This window comes from Chiloscyllium punctatum, chromosome 17 (genome assembly GCF_047496795.1).
Source record: "Chiloscyllium punctatum isolate Juve2018m chromosome 17, sChiPun1.3, whole genome shotgun sequence".
NCBI classification, from domain to species: Eukaryota; Metazoa; Chordata; class Chondrichthyes; order Orectolobiformes; family Hemiscylliidae; genus Chiloscyllium; species Chiloscyllium punctatum.
Genome location: NC_092755.1, coordinates 82,955,775 through 82,979,294, shown reverse-complemented (window position 1 = coordinate 82,979,294; position 23,520 = coordinate 82,955,775). Strand labels below are relative to the sequence as shown.

The window sequence follows — 23,520 nt, the reverse complement described above, 5'->3', positions numbered from 1 at the left end:
ACAGTACTCTCAGCGAAGGAACAGCAATACAGTTCCAAGTCAGGGTGTGAAGTGACTTGGAGAGGAATGTTCAGATAATGATGTTCCCACACATAAATTCCCTTTGTTCTTTTCAGAGCCAAAAGGTCACATACTTTGAAGATGCTTTTAAAGAAACCCAGGTGAGTTCATGCAGTGGATCTTGTATGCAACAGTCACAGATGATAACGTCTGTTTGTAGTGGAGGGAGTGAATGTTGCAGGTGATGGACAGGTAAACAAGCTGGTTTGTCCAGGATGGTGTCAGGCATCTTCAACAGTTTTGGAACTGCATCCAGCCAGGCAACTGGTAAATGTTCCAACACACTCCTTAGATATGCCTTGTCGATGGCGCACAAACTTCGGGGAAGTAGGTGGTGATTTACTTGTTGCAAGATTCCTAGCCTCTGACCAGTTCCTGTAGCCACAACATTTATTTTTCTGGTTCAATTTCTGGTTAATGTTAATCCTCAGGATATTGACAGTTAGAGATTCAGAGATAGTTTTGGCATTCAACATTAAGGTGAAATGATAAAGATTTTTTTTGTTGGATGCGGCCTTTGCCTGGCACTTGTATGGCCTGAATGTTGCTTGATCAATCCAAACGCATATGTTTTCTATAAGTTCTTGATTATAAACTGCCATGAGACATAGTAAACAAAAATTTATAGCTATAAATTCTGTGTCTTATGATCCTGCTCCACAGCTACCTGAAGGAGCAGTGCTGCGAAAGCTAGTACTTCCAAATAAACCTGTTGGATTATAACCTGGTGTTGTGATTTTTAACAAAAAGTTATTTCAATGCTCCAATTTCCTCTTTTTCTGCTCCACTCTGTTCTACTCATCTGGTTAAAATTAACTCTTTTCACCTAATTCAACCTAATTTATTTGTTTAACTCTAAACTTCTTTGATTCCTAATCCAAGTTTCCAACAACCAGTTTGAAAATTAACCACTATATTTAAAGCATGTTGTTTTTTATTCATTCATGGGATGAGGACATCACTGGCTAGGCCAACATTACCACCCAGAGGGAAGGCAAGAGTCAATCATATTGCTCTGGGTAAGCAGTCACACATAGGCTAGAGCAGGTAAGGAAGGCCATTTCCTTCTCTAAAGGACATTTGAGAGGAAAAAAACCATCTGGTTCACTATCGACAATTGATTCATGGTCATCACTCGGACTCCCAATTCCAGATTTTTCTCGAATTCAAATTTGATCTACTGCTGTGGTGGACTTCAAACTCAAATCCCTAGAACATGACATGGAGGTCACTGGATTCACAGTCCAGTGATGATACTACTAGGCCATCACCTTTCTCAATTTGTTTCACTGATAAGAAACTACTTCAAAGGCTGCGTTTACAACAGATTCAAAGCCTTGAACCGAAAAGAAATGCAACAATGATGTGACTTTGATAAATCAATTAGTACACAAGTATCTTACACAGAATGGGCCTACAATTCTGGGTCTCCTACAACACAACATCACCTAATGAAACCACAGTATTATAAATGTGTGAAAAATGTGGTTGATGTAAAGTAGTTCTTCATAGAATGAGTACAAATTTGAATAATCAAGTGTACATTATTTAAAATAAAAATAAATCTGCAAACTTCAACCAATATTTAGCTTGGAACTTAACACAATTATGATCCTTGCCTAAGTTCACTTCACCAATTTGTAGCCTGTGTATGTTCTATGCCATTTAACACTGTGCACGATTTAGCCAAAGCTGAAATCATCAATATCTAAAATTTGTATTTGTATTTTTATTTTAGAAACAGAGTTGTGCCATTGAACATGCCTTCATATTCCTTGCTAAGTAAGGGTTGAGGTAGCAGAATGTCAGTTTTTGTTCTTTGATGGTTGTAGGGAAGATAACTTACATTTAGAGAGTTGGGACCAGTACAAACTTCATCACCCCTGATGAAGGGCTTTTGCCCAAAATGCCGATTTTCCCTGCTCCTCGGATGCTGCCTGACCTGCTGTGCTTTTCCAGCACCACTCTAATCTTGACCAGTACAAATGAGACAGTTTTTAAAAATTCGTTCGTGGAGGTGGGAATTGTTTGCTGGCCATCATTTATTGCTTGTCCCTACTCGCTCTTGAGGTGGTGATGGTGAGCTGCTTTCTTGAATCATTCCACATGCTGTTGGTCGATCCACAATGCTATTAGGAAGGGAATTCCAGCATTTTGACTCAGCAACACTCAAAGAATGACAATATATTTCCAAGTCATGATGGTGAGCAGTTTGGAGGAGAACTTGCACATGATGGTGTTCCCATGCCATCTGTTAGATGAATGTGGTCTTAGATTTGGAAGGTGCGGTCTAAGGATCTTTGAAAAGTTTCTGCAATGCATCCTGTAGATGGTACAAACTACTGCTACTGAGCACTGATGGCAGGGGGAGTGCATGTGGTGCCGATCAAGCAGGCTGCTTTGTCCTGGATGGTGGCACGCTTCTTCAGAGACACTGGAGCTGCACTCAAGCAAGTCAAGTGTTCCACAACACTCCTGAAATGCCTTGAAGATGATGGAAAGGTGATTAGGAGTCAAGAAGTGAGTTACTCACTGCAATATTCCTAGTCTCTGACCTGCTGTTGTAGGTACTATGTTTGTGTGGCTAGTCCAGTTGAGTTTCTGGTCAATGGTAACTCCTAGGATATTGATACTGGAGGATTCAGTGATGGTTAACACCATTGAATGTTATGGTGTGGTGGTCAGATTGTCTCTCATTGGTAATGGTCATAAGTCTGACATTTACGTGGCACCAATGTTATCTGCCACTTGTCAGCCCAAGTGCAAATATTGTGCAGATCATGTTGCATTTGGATACTGGCTGCTTCATTGTCTGAGGAGTTACAAATGGTGCTGAACATTGTGCAATCATCAGCGAACATTCCCACTTCTGACTTTATTATGGAGGGAAGGATATTGATGAAGTAGCTGAAGATGTTTAGATCCTGGACACTACCTTGAGGAATTCTGCAGAGATGTCCTGCAGCTGAGATGACTGACCTCCAACAAACACAACCATATTCCTATGCAATAGGTATAACTCCAACCAGTGGAGAATCTGCCCCCGATACGCATTGTTTCCAGTTTTGCAAGGGCTCCTTAATGCCATACTCATTCGAATGCTGCCTTCATGTCAAGGGCTGTCACTCTCACTTTTCCTCTGGAATTCATCTCTGTTTGAACCAAAGCTATAATGAGGTCTGGGGATGAGTGACCCTGATGGAAGCCAAACTGGGTGTCATTGGACAGGCTGAGATGTTACTTGGTGTACTGTTGAGGACATTTTTACCGATGGTCAACAGTGGACTGGTGAGACAGTAATTAGCGGGTTGGATCTGTCCTGCTTTTTGCATACACGATATACCTGTGCAATCTTCTATATTGTTGGTTATATGTCAGTGTGGTAATTGTACTAGAAGAACTTGACTAGGGGAGCAGCAAGTTCTGGAACACAGATTTTCGGTACTGTTGCTGGGAATTTTGCCACAGCCCTTAGTCTTTGCACTACCAGAGTCTCGAACCATTTCTTCATATCACCTTCACCTGGGCAGGACCAGAACTGATTCCTTAAGGGGAGTATTTGCAAAGTGGTTGAAGAGGATTTAAACTAAAGTTGAAGGGCATTGGGAACTTATGCAAGGAGTTAGAGGAAGGAGAATCAAGTACAAGAACAAAAAGACAGAAAGAGGAATACGGGAAGTTATAGGAAGAGGAATTAAAGGCCAGAACCAAACAAAACCACAACAAAATATAGTGGAAATGAGACAATGAACCTTTAAAAAAAAGGCAAGCCTTAAAGGTTTTGCGCCTGATGCATACAGTATTCAAAGTAAAGTGGATGAATTAATCACGCAAATAGACACAAACGGGTATGATATAGTTGGGATTACAGAGACATGCAAGGTGACCAGGGATGGGAACTAAAAAGCTTTAATCAAAATGCACTTTATTCTTATAACACAGTTATAATACAGCAAAAGAAAGAATTTGCATAACTTTACTCTATGGAAGTACTTAAGATAATGTATAATTTAGTCACTAATCATCAATTGTTACAATATAGGCAGCATCCTATAAACACATCCTTGGCAAAACAATTCAACAACTCTGACACAGTTATGATTCTCACATGCTCTCTCCAGTCCAGAAGAGAAAAACGATCTTCTCCTTTTGGCTTTTTTTTAAAAAAGAGAAAATCTGGCTTTCCAAGACTTCACTCTAAAAGCAGGGAACTCAAGCTTTTAGCTCCAGCAGCCAGCAAAACCTAATTCACAACTGAAAATGAAGCCAAAATCCTTTTGGGTCTGTTTGAGCCTGATCCTACCCAATCTTGATTGTTTCGTCATACTTTAAAAAAACACCCTGGGAGAACTCAAATCTGTTTCCAAAACACCTGTCTGAAAGAGACATTTCTGCACCACTGTGACAACACAAAAGAAACAACTGAATACATCTCTTAACTGCACAGCATTGTCACACATGATCAGATTGAATGGTGGTGCAGGTTCCAGAATCAAACAGCCAACTGGTGCTTCTATATTGTACGTTTCTATGATTTGACATCCATGTTCAATGAATGCAAGAATGTACTATGTTCTCAAAATCAACATTTCAAATGAAACATCAAGTAAATTAAGTATTAGCCTTGACTAAACTTACATTAATCAATATCTGTCAATCTTCGTATTATTTATCAATTATTCAATACAGAAATACAGTCAGTTAAAATCTAGTAATGTATACACAACTTTATTGTTGAATGTTTATTCTAACTTCTGAAGTTCACAAGAATATGTTGACAAAGGAAGTTCTGATAATTTGCTTATCTGGTTTGTGCATTATACTTCCTATGCGGTTTTCCATGAATTTCCTGCCATACGTTGCCCCAAATTGACAAAAAATATTGCAAACTGAATGAAAAGCTACGAAACTACCATCTTTCATGAGCCGTGGAAATAAATTTTTAGTAAAATAGGGTGTCAGACCGAAAGTTTATTCTATTGAAGGCACCAGAGACAAAATGAACAAAGTATATAGAACAACAACTAGCATTGGCTAGAATGTGAAAATATCAAATGCCAATGAAGTCATTCTATTATAATGCATGTTTCGTCAACACAAATTCGCTGTAACACAATTGACAAATTGGGGACTCTGTTTCTACAGTGTGAACTGTGTTAGCTGTAACATGATTACAGCACCAACACTTTAAGCATTGTTTCTAAAGTGTGATTTTTCTATAATGCGGGGTTACACAAGAATGCAACCATCATGTTATAGAAGAATGGACTGTACAATCACTGCCTTAAGTTACTTATCTTATTACATTACCTCAACTGCCCTGTATTTTGAACCATGGAAACTTCTTTATGTGAATGTATCTTTCAGTAGTCACTAAATGCAGGTTACAAAGGCAGTCGTTATGGTCACAGAACATTGTAGCGTAGAGTGCAACACAAGAACAAAAATTCTATCAACTGGAACTTAGGTATTTTTAGCTGACAGCAATTCAATTTTTCACTTGTGTCACCAACCAATTACTTTAAATGGCTTAGACAGGTCTCAGAATTAGGTCACAATCAACCAAACTGGCCAATATCTGAACCAAGGATGGTCCCTCATTACAATGGGAATGAATATATTGCATTAAATGCCACTCCAGAGGTTTTAAACAAGAGTGATTTTAAAAGGTTCAATCAAGTCAATGCTATACTCTTGTACAAACGTTGCTATTAAAACCAAATGTTCTTTCACTTTCACATACATATAAATGAAGGAGGTACACCTCACAGACCTGAGCGGAGTTCTTTAGTGAAACTTTTCTCTTTGTTCGATCCTTTCCTTGATCTCGTCCTCTTTCGAAGGTATTGTTTCCATTCTTGTGCCCATTTTCACTTGGCTCTGCCAACATGCCATTTGCCATCTGGCGTGGTTTCTTCCCAACTTGCTTCTCCCACTTTTCATTTCGTTCTTGTGGTCTAAGTGCAAGGCCCTTCTGAAGTAATCAAAATAGAAGCAATTCAGAACATAATTCAGAAATTCTATTTCTATAGATATTAAAATACAATATACGAATCTGTTCTCTAACTGTGTGTCCCCCCCCCCGGTGCAAGTATCACATGGGATTCCGAATTGCAATCAATATGAGGAGACATCACATTAAGTCTTGAAACAGAACTCTTCATATTGAGAATTTTTTGGAACAACAATTTAGTAGAATACACGAAAGGATTTTACAATTGAAAGCCTTTGTTGAGCAATGGGCAGTTTCCAGTTACATATTCAAAGATTCTAAGTGACACTATCAACAACCTGGGGGTTACCACTAACCTGAACTGGACCAGCCATATGAATACTGTGGCTACAAGGGCAGGTCAGAGGCTAGGAAAATTCAATAAGCAACTCACCTCCTGTCTCCCCAATGCCATCATCTACAAGGCACAATTCAGGAAGTCAGGAGCATACTAAATTACTCTCCTTATACCTGGAGTGTGCAGTTCCAATGACACTCAAGAAGCTTGACACAATAACAAGACAAAGCAACCCACTTGATTGGCATTTCATTCACAGTTATGATCAATATTCACTTCCTTCACTTTGGATGCAGAGCGTTACACCCTCTACCAGATGCATTGCAGCAACTCAACAAAGCTCTTCCAACACCACCTTCCAAACTCAATGCCATCTGCCACCTCAAAAGGACCTGTATAGTAGATGCAAGGGAACACCACCACCTGCATGCTCCCCTTCTAAGCACAAAACCATATTATATTACTGCCCCTTTATGGTCATAGTGGCAAAATCCTGAATTCTTTTCCTAACACCACTGTGGGTGTCCTTACTCCTCATGGACTACAGCAGTTCAAGGCGGCAGCTTCTCACCATCTTCTTGAAGGCAGTTAGGATGGCCAACAGATACTGACTGAGCCAGTGACAACCACATTTTGAAAAAAAAATTCACTATATGGATATGAAAATTATTGCACGCCTCAAACTTTAATTTGTACAAAAGGCCATCCTTTAAGTTAATGTGGTGGTACAATAGTGTACATTGCAAAAATCTCATCATAATTCCTACATTATACACAGAGAAACATAATATAGTACAATGCTGAACTAACTGAATCCATTTTAACTTATTGACTCCAAAAGATGTCAAGATGCATTGCTGCACCAAATATGTACATCAATATGGTCAGGATTAGTTTCCATCTAGCATTTTTAAAGATCACTCTCCCAAGCAGCGGAATATGAGCAATAAATTCCTCTTTCTTTGCCATTGTCACATCTGGATAAGGAACGGTGAAGGTACATTGATCAGTGCTAAACAGAGACATGCTTGCTGTCCATTTTAAACATGAATAGGTTTCCCTATTTCACCTTCAGTCTGTAACTCAGTTTTTACATGTCATGATGTCTTCTTGGACAGACAGACAGTGTGGTCAATGTCAAGTGACCCTTTCTCACATCAGATTCTCCCATCTTTTGTGAAGTGCCCAATATCATTCATCCTCTTAGAAAGTGAAGATTGAAATTGGAAATCTATCCTCAATTGAAAAATGAACACTTGCTCAAATTCGGAGCCAGGGTTACAGGAAACATAAACTCAAGGCAACGCACATCAAATTATTCCAATCCCTGAAGTGGAGTTTGCTGGGAAGCAAACTGCTTGTGAACTAAATTTAATTGCAGATATACGCCAACTCAGCTGATCAAGAGGACATCTTCTCAGGGCTAGAGAAGAACTTGAAGGGGAAGCGCAGGGATCCAATGGTGTTTGTTGGCATGAACGTGGATGATAGTAGGAGGACTAGAAATGAGGTTCTATGAAAAATTTGAAACAGTTAGGTGCTAAATTGAAATACAGAACCTTGAAGGTAAAAATCTCAGACTTACTACCTCAGCCATGGCTAAACTGGCATAGATAAAATAAAGTTAAGGAGTTAAATGTGTGGCTCAAAGATTAGTGTGGGTTGAATGGCTTACAGGCTGTGGGAAACTGGCATCAGTACTGGGATAGAAGGAAGCTGTTCACATGGGAGGGCATCACTTAAATTGGAATCAGTGACCTAGCAATTCAAATAACTAGGACTGTACAGAGGGCTTTCAACGAATTAGAAAAGGAAGAGTTTGGCAGAGTGGAAATGTAGGCTTACAAAGCAAGGACATATGGCAGTATTATCGGGCAGTTATCCTATGCCAGTTGAGCCATCCTTCTGCGCCCTCATCCATGAGAAAGTGAGGACTGCAGGTGCTGGAGATCAGAGTCGAGAGTGTGTTGCTGGAAAAGCACAGCAAGCCAGGCAGCATCCAAAGAGCAGGACAACTGATGCTTCGGGCATAAGTTCTTCATCATAAGTCCTCATCCAGGTCATTTGTAGGGATGACGGCCAGCAGTGGCCCAGGGGTGCACCACTGGTGGCTGAACTCCAGGATGGGTACTTCCCATCAACCACCACCCTAGTCTTCTTTCGGTTGGCCGGTTTCTGACCCAGGTCGCTGGGTCACCCTCAGTCCCATGCCTCTGTTCTGTTCAGTGGCCTACTGTGGGGGATCTTATTGAGCACCTTGCTGGGGTCCATATATACTACATTAGTTGCTTCACTCTCATCCACCTGTTTGGTCATCTTCTCAAAGGTGCAAACTTGGAAATATTACATTTAGTTCCCTGATATAAATCATTAATATTTATTATGAATACAGCTGGAGTCCAAGCACTCGCCCCTGTGGTAACCCACTAGCCACTGATGCCATTCAAGAAAGACCTGATCATTCCTATTCTTTGCTTCCTGTCTGCAAACCAGTTCTCTATCTGCATTAGTACACTGTCCCTAATTGCTTGTACTTAAATTTTACATACCAATCTCGTTTGTGAGCCTTTATTGAAAGCCTTCTGAAAGATGAAGTAAACAACATCTTGGAGGTATAGGTGGAGGCTGAGTAGGCTGGGGCTGTTTTCTCTGGAGCTTCGGAGGCTGATAGGTGGCCATATAGAGATTTACAAAATAATGAAGGACGTGGATAGGGTAAATAGAGAAAGTCTTTTCCCAGGGGTGGTGAGTCCAGAAGTAGAGGACATTGGTTTATGGTGAGAGGGGAAAAGGAACCCAAGATGCAACTTTTTCATGCAAAGGGTGGTGCATGTATGGAATGAGCTGCCAGAGCAAGTAGTGGAGGCTGGTACAATTACAGTATGTAAAAGGCATCTTGATGGGATAAGGGTTAAGGAAAGATGAAGAGGGATATGGGCCAAGCTCTGGCAAATGGGACTTGATTAGTTTAGGATATCTGGTCAGCTTGGATGAATTGGACCAAAGGATCTGTTTCCATGCTGCACATCTCCATAACTTAAACTTGCTGACCACCGATGTCAGGCTCACTGGTGTTTAATTTTCCAGTTTTCCTCACCACCTTCCTTAAATAGTGACAGCACGTTAACCAACCTCCATTCTTTGGTCACCTCACCTGTGGCTATCAATGGTACAAATATCTCAACAAGAGGCCCAGCAATCTTTTCTTGAGCTTTCCACAAAGATCTAGGTTACACCTGACCAGGTCCCGGGGATTCATCTACCGTTATGTGCTCTAAGATGTCCATCACCATCTCCTCTTTAATATGAACATTTTCCACAGTGTCGCTATTTATTTCATATCCTTCTCCACAGTAAACGATGCAAAATACTCATTTACTATCTTCCCCCATTTCCTGTGGTTCACATACAGGCAGGCGTGCTGATCTTTGAGAGGCCCTATTCTATCCCTAGTTATCCTTTTGTCATTAATTTATTTGCCGAATCCTTTTAGATTCTCCTTAATCATATTTGCCAAGGCTATCCCATGTCCCATTTTTGCCCTCCTGATTTCTCTTAAGTGTGCTCCTTTTGCTTTTACACTCTTCTAGGGAATCACTTAATCTCTTCTGTGTATGCCTGACATATGTTTCCTCTTTACTTGACGAAAATTTATTTCTCTAGTCATTCAGCATTCCCTACACCTACCAGCCATGTCCACCACATAGTCAGCAACCTATTGTCTCTGGACTCTCATTATTTGTTTTTGAAGGTTTCCCATTTTCCAAACTACCTTTACCTGTGAACATCTGCCCCCCCCTCCCATCAACCTTTGAAAGTTCTTGCCTAATACTCCCAAAATTGGCTTTCCTCCAATTTAGAACTTGAACTTTTAGATCAAGTCTATCCTTTTCTATCACTATTTTAAAGCTAATAGAATTATGGCCACGAGCCCGAAAGTGCTGTTCCCCCAACACCTCAGTCATCTGCTCTGCCTTATTTCCTAAGAGTAGGTCAAGTTTTGCATCTTCTCTGGTAGGTACATCCACATACTGACTCAGAAAATTTCCTTGTACACACTTAAATTCTTCTCCATCCAAGCCCTTAACACTGTAGTAGTCAGAGTCTATGCTTGGAAAATTAAAATCCCCTGCCATAACCACACTATTATTTTTACAGATAATTTGTTTCTCAAATTCCCACTGACTTATTGGGGGCTTACAGTACAATCCCAATAAGGTGATCATCCCTTTCTTATTTCTCAGTTCCATCCAAATAACTTCCCTGGATGTATTCCCAGGAAATATCCATCCTGAGTACAATCAGTTCTGATATAATGTGATAGTTCTGTTCTCGTGCAAACTTGCATGATAAGAAAATCGCACAATAGCTGCGCCATTTACACTAAAGGGGCTGTAATCACGTTATAGACAATACAGGTAAGGAAAGCCCGCATTTTCTACAAATAACAGTCTAAACTCATCAATCGCGTTTAAGCCAATTCGCATTGAAGATAGATGGGTTATAGTAGATCTGACTGTACAGCCATAATGTTATCCCTAATCAAAAACGCCATCCCTTAGAATCCAAACTCTGGAACATTAAAGCACCATTCTTGTCCATCCCTGAACCTTCTATCTTTAATTACTATGACATCCAAGTCCCATGCTCCTAATCATGCCCGGAATTCATCTGCCTTACCTGCTGGGCCTATTGCATAGAAATAAATGCAGTTTCTCGTTCTCTTCTTTGTTCCTGCCTGCCTTGTCTGTTTGACTTAGTCTTTTTCCCAACTGTACCAGTCTCAAACAGATCAATTTTCTCACTATGTCCCTGGATCCAACTTTGCCCCTTACTAATTTAAATCCTCCTGAGCAACTGACAGTATATTCGTCCTTTTCCAGTTCAGGTACAATCCGTCCTTCTCACACGGATCACTTATACTCCAGAAGAGATTCCAATGAGACAAAAGTCTGAATCCTTTTCCCCTGCACCAGCTCCTCAGCCATGCATTCATCTACGCTATCTTCCAATTCCGACCCTCACTAGCTCATGGCATCAGATGTAATCTGGATATTACTACTATTGAGAACCTCCTTGTTAAATTTCTGCTAACTTCCTTCATTGTCCCCTCAGGATCTCATCCTTTTCACTTCCTACATCGTTAGTTCCAATATGTATAACAACCTCTTATTTGTCCCTCATGCCTTTGAGATATCTGCAAGATATCTTTAATTCTGGCTCCAGGGAGGCAACACACCATTTCGATGTCTCACTGTCGGCCACAGAATAGTCTGTCTGTGCCTCTGACTACAGAGTCACCCATCACAATAGATCGATTGGAACCTGGCGTCCCTTCGTTACATTAAAGCCAGTCTTGGTAGCAGAAACCTGGTTATCAGTACTACATTCCCCTCAGAGTGCATCATCTCCTACATTTTCCAAAACAGCATGTTTGTTTAAGATGGGGAAAGCCACAGGAGACCCCTGCACTACCCGCCTCCCTCTCTACCTTTCATAGGCGTCACCCATTTATCTCCCTTCCTGGAACTGCCATCCATCACACCCCCTAAGTTGTCGTAAATTTCTCATTGCCTCTAACTGCTGCTCCAACCAATGCATGCAATCCGATAGAATTCGCAACCAAACACACTTCCTGCAGACATAACCATTAGTAACATTGAAACTCTTCCGAATCTCTCACATCACTCTACCAAAAGCCCCGTTTGCACCTTAACAATCTGCAGACCCAGAAAATAGCCTCTTACTGCTCTAAAAACACTGCTCCAGGCTAGTTTAGTACTTATGTTTTCATATTTTTAAAGTTTAATCAAGAGACAGACCTCTATAACACAGATTCAAACAAAACCCCACTCTACTCACTATTGTAGATTAACAAAAGAAAACCCCAGTAAGCATACACTTGAAAAGCCACTTAGCCACTCCCCTAGTGTGAGCTCCTCCACACAAGTTTCTCCAAACTCAACTGTGAATTTTGCTGTTTGTTTATTTTTCTTAAAACGAACTCCGATGTCCAGACATCCTTAAAAACAGACAGCAAAGGCAACAGCTGACATTTGAGAAACTTGTGTGGGGGAGCTCACACTATGGAAGCGGCTTTAAGTGGCTTTTTAGGTGTAACCTGACTGGTTTCTTTTGTTAATCTACAATAGTGAGTAGAGTGGGGTTTTGTTACTGCTGGGTCAGACAGCAGTGTAGGTTTCTTTCTCCATTTGAATCGCTGCCCAGGTGGCTACTGTCTTTGTTTCTCTTTCTCCTTTTTAAAGTGCTGTTGTTTTAATCTTTTTCCCTCAAAAGTTCCAAAACAATGCAACAGCTTATAAAACAGTAATCACTGGTCCTAGAATTGAGGAAATCAGCCCCAACACGGAAAATATCTCAAAAAAGAAGCAGCTCTGACAGTCACAATTTTTTCCCGTTCTCCATCTTGGATGTTCGAGGATACAGGTAGGATAAAGGAGAAGCAATGGTGCAACACATTTAGATTTTCAGAAGACATTTGACAAACTATCAAACACTAGGCTACTTAATAAGAGAAGAGCCCATGGTGTTAGAGATAGCATCTTAGCATGGATAGAGGGTTAGCAAAGTAACAGTAGACAGATTTTGGGCGAAGGAGGACATTTTCAGGATTGCAATCTATAGCTAATGAAATGCACAACGATCAGTATTGGAGCCATCTGTACTTTCAGTATGCATTAATGACTTGAAGGAGGAAAGTGAATGTACTGTAGTTAAGTTTGCAGATGACAAAAATAGGTGGAAAGGTAACGATAACACAAAAAGTCTGCACAGGGATATGGACACATTAGCCAGTATGCAAAATATAGTAGACTGAATATAGTGTGGGAAAATTAAAAAATTTTAGTAGAAAAAGTAGAGGAGTTGAACATTATTTAAATAGCAAAAGCTATCAAACAGTTGGCCTTTATTTCAAAAGGAATGGTGAATTAAATAAGGATGTTTATGATAAAATTATAGAAGGTACTCCTCAGATCACAACGGGAATACTGTAAACAAACAGCATTGGAGCCAGTCCAGAGAAGGTTCACTAGATTAATACTGAGTATTGAGAGAGCATCTTATGAGAAGAAATTGAGTAGGTTGGGCCTGTACTCAGAAGAAGTTAGAAGAATGAAAGTGAACCTTATTGAAACTTAAGATTCTTCACAGACTTGACAGGGCAGATGCAGAGAGGTGGTGTTACCTTGGGGAAGAGTCTTGGACCAGTAGGCATTATCTGAAAAGAAGTGGTCACACATTTAAGACAGAGATGAGAAGGTTGCATTTGTGGAATTCTTTAGAGCAGAGGGCTGTTAAAGTTGGGTCATTAAAAAGTATATTTTAGGTTGAGATAGATTTTTAAATTAGTCAGGAAATCAAGAGCTACGGGGAAAAGACAGGAAAGTGGAATTGGGCTATCAGATTAGCCATGATCTCATTGAATGGCAGAGCAGATTTGGTGAGCTGAATTGCCTAGTTCTGCTCTACATCTTATGCTAGCCACTGCTTGAAACTCAAATTAATTACCATGTCACTACACTGTCAATGTAATATTAAAACTATTGAGGAATGAAACCACCACCAGACTGAAATTAAATACAAATGCACAATTCAATTTTTAAGAATTTAATCACACATTTGACAAATGATCAAACATTAGGCTACTTAACAGAAAAGAGCCTGTGCTGTTAGAGATAGCATCTTAGTATGGATAGAGGGTTTTATAATTTCCAGTTACTTACTATAAATCTTTTTGACAGCATTGTCAATGTTAAAGTACTTCAAAAGTATACAGCAGGCTTTGCTGTACCTCATGGATTAAACCCTTACTCTAAAAACTACATGAAAATAAATCTGAAATATCCTTATTCAACTGTCACTGGTGATTCATGAAAACTAAACGAGACAAATTAGAAACTGAAATAAGGGGCAGCTAATCTTGGTGCACAGAACTTTAAGTTTCCTTCTTAAATGGCTTTTCATAGAATCCTATTGTGTGGGAGGAAACCATTCCAATCCTCCGAAGAGCATCCCACCCAAAATCACCCATACCCTATTCCATCCCCGGAACCCCATAGCTAATCCACCTAGCCTGCATATTTCTGGGCACTACAGATAATTTAGTGTGGCCAAACCACCTGACTTACACATCCTTGGGCTGTGGGAGGAAACCAGAGCACCCAGAGGAAACCCAAGCAGCCAAGGAGAATGTGCAAACTCTACACAGATAATCGTCAAAGGTCACCCAGGTTCCTAGCACTGTGAGGCAGCAGTGCTAACCACTGAACCACCGTGCCGCCCTTGCAAGTGTCATTGCCATGAAGAAGAAATATTCATGCACTTAATGATTGGGAACTTCACTGTGTCCATTAATATGTGCCTTGATTTCAAATTAGTTATTATACGTTAGGGCACACAAAATAAAACTCCAGATCAATTATATCACTGAAAGCTCAGTGCAATCATTCATAAATGCTGAAATTGAGCTCATCATGCAACATGAGATGCCAATGCCTCTGTTACTTATCTATTAACCAACTGACAAGGCGATAAAAGTTATTTTATATAAAAATGCCAGCCTTTCTTTGCACATCTCACTAATCAAAGTTCAGTACACTAACTCATCATGTTTCAGAGTAAGGATCATTGAAATATTTAATGTAATCCAAATGCAGGATTTTATTTATTGTTCATAGGTCCCAACCAAAAGGCAGAAGCAAATCTGTTAAACAAACAAATTTTATCTCCCAAGAGATCGAGAATAAGAAAAATTACACTTGATTATTCAAGAAATGACACGGTAGAAGACATAGGCTGGAATTCTCGTGTGAACTGAACCAGCTGTGCGACTTTATTGATCAAGCAACATGAAACTAGATATCTATGATTGTTTTGACCCGAACACACTTGCATTGAAATGCACAGCACTAAAAGCTATGAAGGTGTTGAAAGAAATGATGAATGATTCACTAAAGTATTTAACAATAGAGCTCCAGAGGTACACAATATTTACACAAGAGAATGATCAATGGGTCATCCATGCTGGAAACTATACTGCAAGTCATGGTTCAGACATCATTTCCCAGCTAAGGGGATAACTTCAGAATTAACAGTAGCTTTTGCAACAAGGGGAAAAAGTGACTATAAAAGATAAGTGGGAATGCCTTTCTAACCAGATGATAAACATAAACATATTTCTGAAGCAATAGTATATGCGTTCAAACAGTTCGTTTCACAAGTGCAGGATGGTACAGAAAGCTTTACAGCTAATAAATTATTTTTTAAGCATTGTCACTATTTAGTGTAGAAAGTAAAAGCAAATTTTTGAATAACAAGGCTCCACAGATAGCTACTGGACCACAGGGCTGCTCTCTCATAAAAAAGAGACGACTGGACGTGATTTAACCTGAGGGCCACCACATCACAGGCAAGGGGAGAGGTTAAGGAGGACAGTCCTTCACAGTAACCTCAGCCAGTGATGAAATTGAACCCATGCTGTTGGAATCACACTGCTTCACAACAAATCATTCATCCACCACATTAACCAACTGTAAAATATGATCCATCAAGCCAGGTTTCATTTTTGGATCTGACTTGTCCAGCATTATCATCAACTGAGATTATAACATACACAAAAATCAAAAAAGGTGAATACTAATAAATACACTCTTAAATAGTCAGTTATGCAATAAGCTCTATTGTATGAACTAAACCACAATCCTTCAATTGCATTTTCATCTACATACATCAGATTTACATTCCCAATAAAATCATATCAGATACATATCAAAAATGTTGAAGACTAAATGCTCAGTTCAAAGGCTGCTTTAAAGAATTCAGAAATAAGTCAGTCAGAATCCTGTCACCAAGTTACCCTTTATTTACACATACATAGTACATGACATTGACCCAGCTAGCTCAGTCCTCGAGTGGACAGACCCCGACACATATCTGTCAGCCCAGGACTCCCTGGAGCTAGTTATCAGCCCCAATCAGGGAATTCATATCCTAAAAGTCCCACCTGGCTGACCTTGTTCTCATCACTACATCCCTCCCCAACTAAGTCCTGGGGTGCATTCCCATTCTGTTTCCTGTAACTTTTCCTGCAGCATTTTTGCATCAGGTCCAGTTCCTCCGACTCTGCCTCAGATACTGGCGGCATGTAGCAGACTATAGCCTGCCTCTCTTGTCTGGAGTGCCCAGGCCAAAATTCATCATCTTCAGGTGGTAATGGCGTCATGGCTGAGACATTTGCCATGTTCTTTTTGTCCTCAGAAGTTTCTTTGATGCAAGACAGTGGGAGAGAACCCATGGCTTCTGACAGCCTTGCCGGACGTTCTGAGAGGTATGCTTTGCTCCTATCCCATTTGCAAGGTTGCAGCTTTCATGTGGTCCACCTGCTTGTTCAGAACCGCCCCCCTACCCAAACTTCATATGTCACAGGACCAGACCTCAGATCAACCACGCCTCTTACTCATGGCAGGGTTATTCCTAAGGTTTCGATACTTAAGGGGTCGGGAAGTTTGGTGAAGTGCCTTTCTCACTTAGGGGAATCCTGTGCCTGGTACTGGCATTCCTGATGCTGTTTCACCCTCCCCAGGTCTGGGAAACTCACATTTAACCTGGCACAGAGTCTTCTCCTTGTTATAGCAACGCTGCTGGAGCAGTCCCTTTACTTGAGTGAGGGGTGGTGTTATAATCAAATAGGAACCGGGACAGTTTGGTATCGAGTGAAACTGTGAGTTGTTTCTTTAAGCCTGCCTTGAAAATGTGGGCCTCCTTTTCTACCGGACCATTTGACAATGGGTGATAAGGAGCTATCCTTATATGCCGAATGCCATTTGACTTGAGAAAATTCTCCAATTCCCTGCTGGTTAATGATGGCCCATTGACTGTGACCAATACCTCTGGGAGTTGGTTGGCTGATAGGAAACAAAGAGTAGTGATAAACGGCTCCATTTCAGAATGGCAGGCAGTGACCAGTGGGGTACCACAGGGATCAGTACTGGATCGCAGCTTTTTACAATATATGTTAATGATATAGAAGATGGTATTAGTAATAACATTAGTAAATTTGCTGATGATACTAAGCTGGGTCGCATGGTGAAATGTGATGAGGATGTTAGGAGATTACAGGGTGACCTGGACAAGTTAGGGGAGTGGTCAGATGCATGGCAGATGCAGTTTAATGTGGATAAATGAATGGTTATCCACTGTGGTGGCAAGAACAGGAAGGCAGATTACTACCTAAATGGAATCAATTTAGGTAAAGGGGCAGTACAGAGAGATTTGGGTGTTCTTGTACACCAGTCAATGAAGGTAAGCATACAAGTACAGCAGGTAGTGAAGAAGGCTAATAAAATGCTGGCCTTCATAACAAGAGGGATTGAGTATAGAAGCAAAGAGGTTCTTCTGCAGCTGTATAGGGCCCTGGTGAGACCACACCCGGAGTAGTGTGTGCAGTTCTGGTCTCCAAATTTGAGGAAAGACATTCTGGCTATTGAGGGAGTGCAGCGTAGGTTCACTAGGTCAATTCCTGGAATGGCAGGATTACCTTACACTGAAAGACTGGAGCGACTGGGCTTGTATACCCTTGAGTTTAGAAGACAGAGGGGATCTGATTGAGACATTTAAGATTATTAAAGGATTGGACACTCTGGAGGCAGGAAACATGTTTCCGCTGATGGGCGAGTGCCGAACCAGAGGACACAGCTTAAAAATACGGGTAGACCATTTAGGACAGAGATGAGGAGAAACGTCTTCACCCAGAGAGTGGTGGCTATGTGGAATGCTCTGCCCCAGAGGGCAGTGAAGGCCCAGTCTCTGGATTCATTTAAGAAAGAGTTGGATAGAGCTCTCAAGGATTGTGAAATCAAGGGTTATGGAGATAAGGCAGGAACAGGATACTGATTAAGGATGATCAGCCATGATCATATTGACTAGTGGTGCAGGCTCAAAGGGCAGTATGGCCTACTCCTGCGCCTATTGTCTATTGAGTTTCGGTATTGCAAAAGATGTTTGCAATTTTTCAATCGTCGAACCCATGTTTGATGTACAAACTCTATGCACATCTGACCACTTTGAATGCATATCCACAATGACTAAAAACAGAGCCAGTATAGTCTTACAGTCAGAGCTGTACAGCATGTAAACAAACTCTTCCACCCAACTCATCCAAGCCAACCAGATATCCTAAGTTAATGTAGTCCTATTTGCCAGCATTTGGATCATATTCCTTTTAACACACTCAATTTATGTATTTATCCAGATGGGCGGCATGGCCAGTTAATTAGGTAAAAACAATAACTGCAGATGCTGGAAACCAGATTTTGGATTAGTGTTGCTGGAAGAGCACAGCAGTTCAGGCAGCAAATTTGACGGGCAAGGCCTTTCATCAGGAATAAAGGCAGAGAGCCTGAAGCATGGAGAGATAAGCTAAAGGAGGGTGGGGGGTGGGGAGAAAGTAGCATGGAGTACAATAGGTGAGTGGGGGACAGGATGAAGGTGATAGGTCAGGGAGAAAGCTGGAGTGGATAGGTGGAAAAGAAGATAGGCAGGTAGGACAAGTCATGGGGACAGTGCTGAGCTGGAAGTTTGGAACTAGGGTGAGATGGGGGAAGGGGAAATGAGGAAACTGTTGAAGTCCATATTGATGCCCTGGGGTTGAAGTGTTCTGAGGCGGAAGATGAGGCGTTCTTCCTCCAGGCGTCTGGTGGTGAGGGAGCGGCGGTGAAGGAGGCCCAGGACCTCCATGTCCTCGGCAGAGTGGGAGGGGGAGTTGAAATGTTGGGCCACAGGGCAGTGTGGTTGATTGGTGTGGATGTCCCGGAGATGTTCCCTAAAGCGCCATGGTGGAAGGTGAGCACCAGGGGCGTTCTGTCCTTGTTACGGTTGGAGGGGTGGGGTCTGAGGGCAGAGGTGCTGGATATGGATGAGATGCGTTGGAGGGCATCTTTAGCCACGTGGGAAGGGAAATTGTGGTCTCTAAAGGCGGCAGCCATCTGTTGTGTTCTGTGGTGGACCTAGCAAGGGGTTTTAGTCCGTTACTATTAGAAATTTATGTTGGTAAAACTATTGGTGGAGTTTTGTCACACCGAAGATGACCACCAAGTCTTCCTTCTCTATCTGGTAATATCTTTGTTCTGTATCCAGCCAAAGCCAAAGACATACATGCTACTGGCTGTCCCGCTCTGGTGGGTCACCAGCAAACCAACACTACCCTGACAGCATATGGGGAGGAAACACATCGCACTTAGGATCATAGCTTGCCAACAACTTAAATGATGATGTCTGCTTCTTCACTTCTGTAAACACTACAAGACCATTTCCAAGACTGACCCTTTTTCAACAGATGTAAGGATGCCAGGACGGAGGCCAGGTTATGTATGAATTTTAGAAGATAGAACAGTCCAGCCAAGGAACAGGCCCTCTGGCTCACAATGTTGTGCTGAACATGATGCCAAATTAAACTAATCCCTTCTGCCTGCCCTTGGTCCACATCCTTCCATTCCTTGCATTCAGGTGCTTAAATAAAATTCCCTTAAGCGGGCTCAATCATATATGCTTCCACCACCACCCCGTCAGTGTGGTCCTGACACCTATCATTATGCGTACAAAAAACTTGCCCCTCACATCTCCTTTGAACTTTCCCCGACCCACCTTAAATGCATGCCCCCTAGTTTTAGACACTTCAACTCTGGGAAAAGGATTCTGACTAAACCCAAAGAGAACAGCAGAGACACTTCATTGAGGAGCATCCTGGGAGAAGTCAGCTCAGTCACCATGAGTGATCAGTGGAACAAGGATGAACCTCCTCCCAGTGATAAGCAAGAGGAAGAGCATCCAATAGAGGATGACAGAGAGACTTTGCTGAGGAACATTCTGGGACAAGTCGACTTAATTACCAAGAATAATCAGTGGACCAAGGAAGAACCTGGTGTCAAGGAATGGTAAGCCCCAAACATTACATTCCTGTAGTGTTTCGATCCTTCTCTCTGCTTCTCACCAAAAATAAGGACAGAGAAATTAAGAGATAGAGACTGAGACAGGCTGTTTGGAAGTTTGTATCCAAGAAGGTATTTGGCCTGTTTATAAAGATTGCATTGTAATTTAAGTAACCACTTAGTGCTGTAAGTTGGTAAAAGTGTGGGCTTTGGTGAATACTGGGCTTCAGTGAGTAACGCGAGTAAGGTAAAGGCAAGGTAAGATTCATTTATCTTTCTCAGTATAAAAGGGCGAAGATGGCAGTTAGAGCTAGTGTGCGCCTCTTGCCAAATGTGGGAGATCAGGGAACAGTCTAGGTGTCCCTGATTACTGTATCACAGGAAGTGTGACAGGCTGCAGCTCCGCACACAGTGTTGTTTGGTTGGAGCAGCAGTTGGACACACTGAGGAGTGTATGGAGGCAGAGTGTAAGACATACACCAGTTTACAGGGAGGTGGTCACACTACAGCTTCAGTCAGGTAGATGGGTAACTGCCAGGCAAGACAGGTAGGTACTGCAGGAGTCTCTTGTGGCTATCTCGACAAGCAGGTATATTGTTTTGGATACTATTGAGGAGGATAGCCTCTTAGGGGAGTATAACATTCGCAGCTAGGCCTGTGGCATCACAACTGGCTCTGCTGTAGAGCATGGTCAAGAGTGTGGTGCTGGAAAAGCACAGCAGGCCAGGCAGCATCCAAGGAGCAGGAGGATCGACGTTTCGGACAGATGCCCTTCATCAGGAAGCCTGATACTTATGCCTCAATGCTTATCAAGTCTGCTGCTCCTTGGATGCTGCCTGACCTGCTGCGCTTTTCCAGCAACACACTCTCGACTCTGATCTCCAGCATCTGCAATCCTCACTTTCTGCTGCTGTAGGACATGATCAGGCAAGAGCGATAGTGGTAAGTGGCACGCTAATTAGGGACATAGACAGGCATTTCTGTAACCGCTTTTAAGACTCCACGATAGGGTGTTGCCTCCCTGGTGTCAAGGTTAAGGACGTCTCTGAGCAGTTGTACAAACATTTTAAGGTGGAGTGTGATCAGTCAGAGGTTGTTGTGCACTCTGATACCAAAGACATAGGTAGAAAGAGCAATGAAATACAGCAGAGTGAGGACAGGGAATTAGGAAAGAGGCTGAAAAGCAGGAGCTAGAGTGTAGTAATATCTCGGTTATTATCAGCACCACATGCTAGTGAGGCAAGGAATAAAAAGATAAGACAGAGGAATGCGTGGCAACGGAGCTAGTGCACGGGGCGGAGTTTCAAGTTCTTGGTTCATTAGGACCTCTTCTTAGAGGTGACCTCTACAAAGGGATGGGTTGCACCTCCACCAGAAGGGAACTAATATCATCAAAACACAGAAGATAGGAGCAGGAGGCGGGCATTCAGCCCTTCAAGCCTGCTCCACCATTCAGCACGATCACGGCTAATCATCCAACTCAATAACCTAATCCTGCTTTCTCCCCATAACCATTACCCTATCTAGCTGCCTCAAATACATTCAAAGTTTTGGCATCAACTACTTCCACAGAGTCTCCACTCTCTGGGTGAAGAACTATCGCCAAGCTCCGTGCTAAATGGTCCATCCCGAATCCTCAAATTCTGGTTCTGGATGCATCCACCATCGGGGACATCCTCCCTGCAACTACCCTGTCTAGTCTGGTTAGAATTTTGTAAGTCTCGACAGATCCCACCACACCTTCCGTCCACCCCATTCATCTGAACTCCAGCAAAAATAATCTGAACATAGTCAAGCTCTCCTCGTACATCAGTCCCACCAACCCCAGAATCAGCCTGGTAAACCTATGCTGCACTCCCTTGAGAACAGGAGCATCCTTCCTCAGAAAAGAATATCTTCATAGGGAGGATCGCTAGTGGTATTTAGAAAGATTTAAACTACAGTAGCAGGGGGCTGGGAACTAGAGCAGCAGGTCAGCAATTGGAAGGATTGAGGGAAAGGTAGATGTTAGGACCAGTAAATCAGAAAGAAAGGACAAGCAGAGACAGGCAAATGAACACGATGATGCTAAAGGGCTGAAGTATGTTTCTTTCAATGCTAGCAGTGCATTGTAGGTAAGGCAGATGAGTCTAGAGCCAGGATCAGTACATGGGACTATGATGTTGTGGCCATTACAAAAACTTGGTTGAGAGAAGGACAGCATTGGCTGCTCAACGTTCCACAGTTTTGCTGTTTTAGATGAGGTGAAGAGGAAGATAAAAGAGGTGGAGGTTAACAGGGAGAATGTTACATCTGCACTAAGAATACATACTGGAAGGCTCATCCACTGAGGCAATATGGATAGAAATGGGCGCAATCACTAAAAGGATTACACAGGTAGATAACCCTTGATCTGAAATCCGAAAAGCTCCAAAGTCCGAAGGTTTTTTTGTGAAGTCTTTTCTCATTAACAAGGTTGTCTGGCGTGCAAACAGTTAACCCAGTTGACACCCACTTAATGCATGTCACTCAGATGCGACGTGGGGGGGCATGGCCCAGCACTGGCAGGCCTCAATTCTGTCTCAAGGCCTGTTTTCCTCAGTGAGTCTGCTCCTCCGGTAAGATTTTTAAAAATTTCACCATCAAATTGTCACTTATTTTGAAATTCAAAAAATTCTGAATTTCCAAAAGCATCTGGTCCCGAGCATTTCAGATTAAGGATTGTTTACCTGTACTATAGCTTCCCACCCCCCAAACAGCCACAGATACATCAAGGAACAAACATGTAAGCAGATTATGGACAGATGCAATAAAAACAAGAGTTGCCATAGAGGGTGACTTTAACTTCCCCAATATTGACTAGGAATCCCTCACAACAAGAGGCTTAAACAGAGAAGAATTTAAGTGCATCCGAGATGGTTTCTTGAGACAGTATGTGGATATTCCAACTCGAAGAGGGGCCATACTGGACCTTGTATTGGCTAATAAGCCTTAGGATAGCTATGAATAAGGATAAGTCAGGACCTTGAGAGAAAATACTAAATTGGGGGAGGGCAAATTACATCAGGCAAATTAGGCTGAAGGTAGGGAGTATTAATTAGGATGAGCTGTTATCAGGCAAGTCTACATTTGACATGTGGGAGTTGTTTAAAGACCTGCTAATCAGAGTTCAGTACCAGCATATTCCAGTAAGGTGGAATGGCAAGTTAAGGGACGCTTGGGCAATGTGAGAAATTGTGAATTTA

The 23,520-nt window shown here is 41.9% G+C and overlaps 1 protein-coding gene across 11 annotated transcripts in view; it reads right to left on the bottom strand.

Moving 5' to 3' along the window:
- fbrsl1 (fibrosin-like 1) overlaps positions 1-23,520 on the bottom strand; it is a 1,025,915-nt gene that overhangs the window by 724,295 nt on the left and 278,100 nt on the right. For all 11 annotated transcript variants that reach the window (XM_072587705.1, XM_072587709.1, XM_072587706.1 and 8 more), the window contains exon 2: positions 5,834-6,034. In XM_072587705.1, the coding sequence (XP_072443806.1) occupies positions 5,834-6,034 (201 nt within the window). The remainder of the gene's footprint in view (positions 1-5,833; positions 6,035-23,520) is intronic.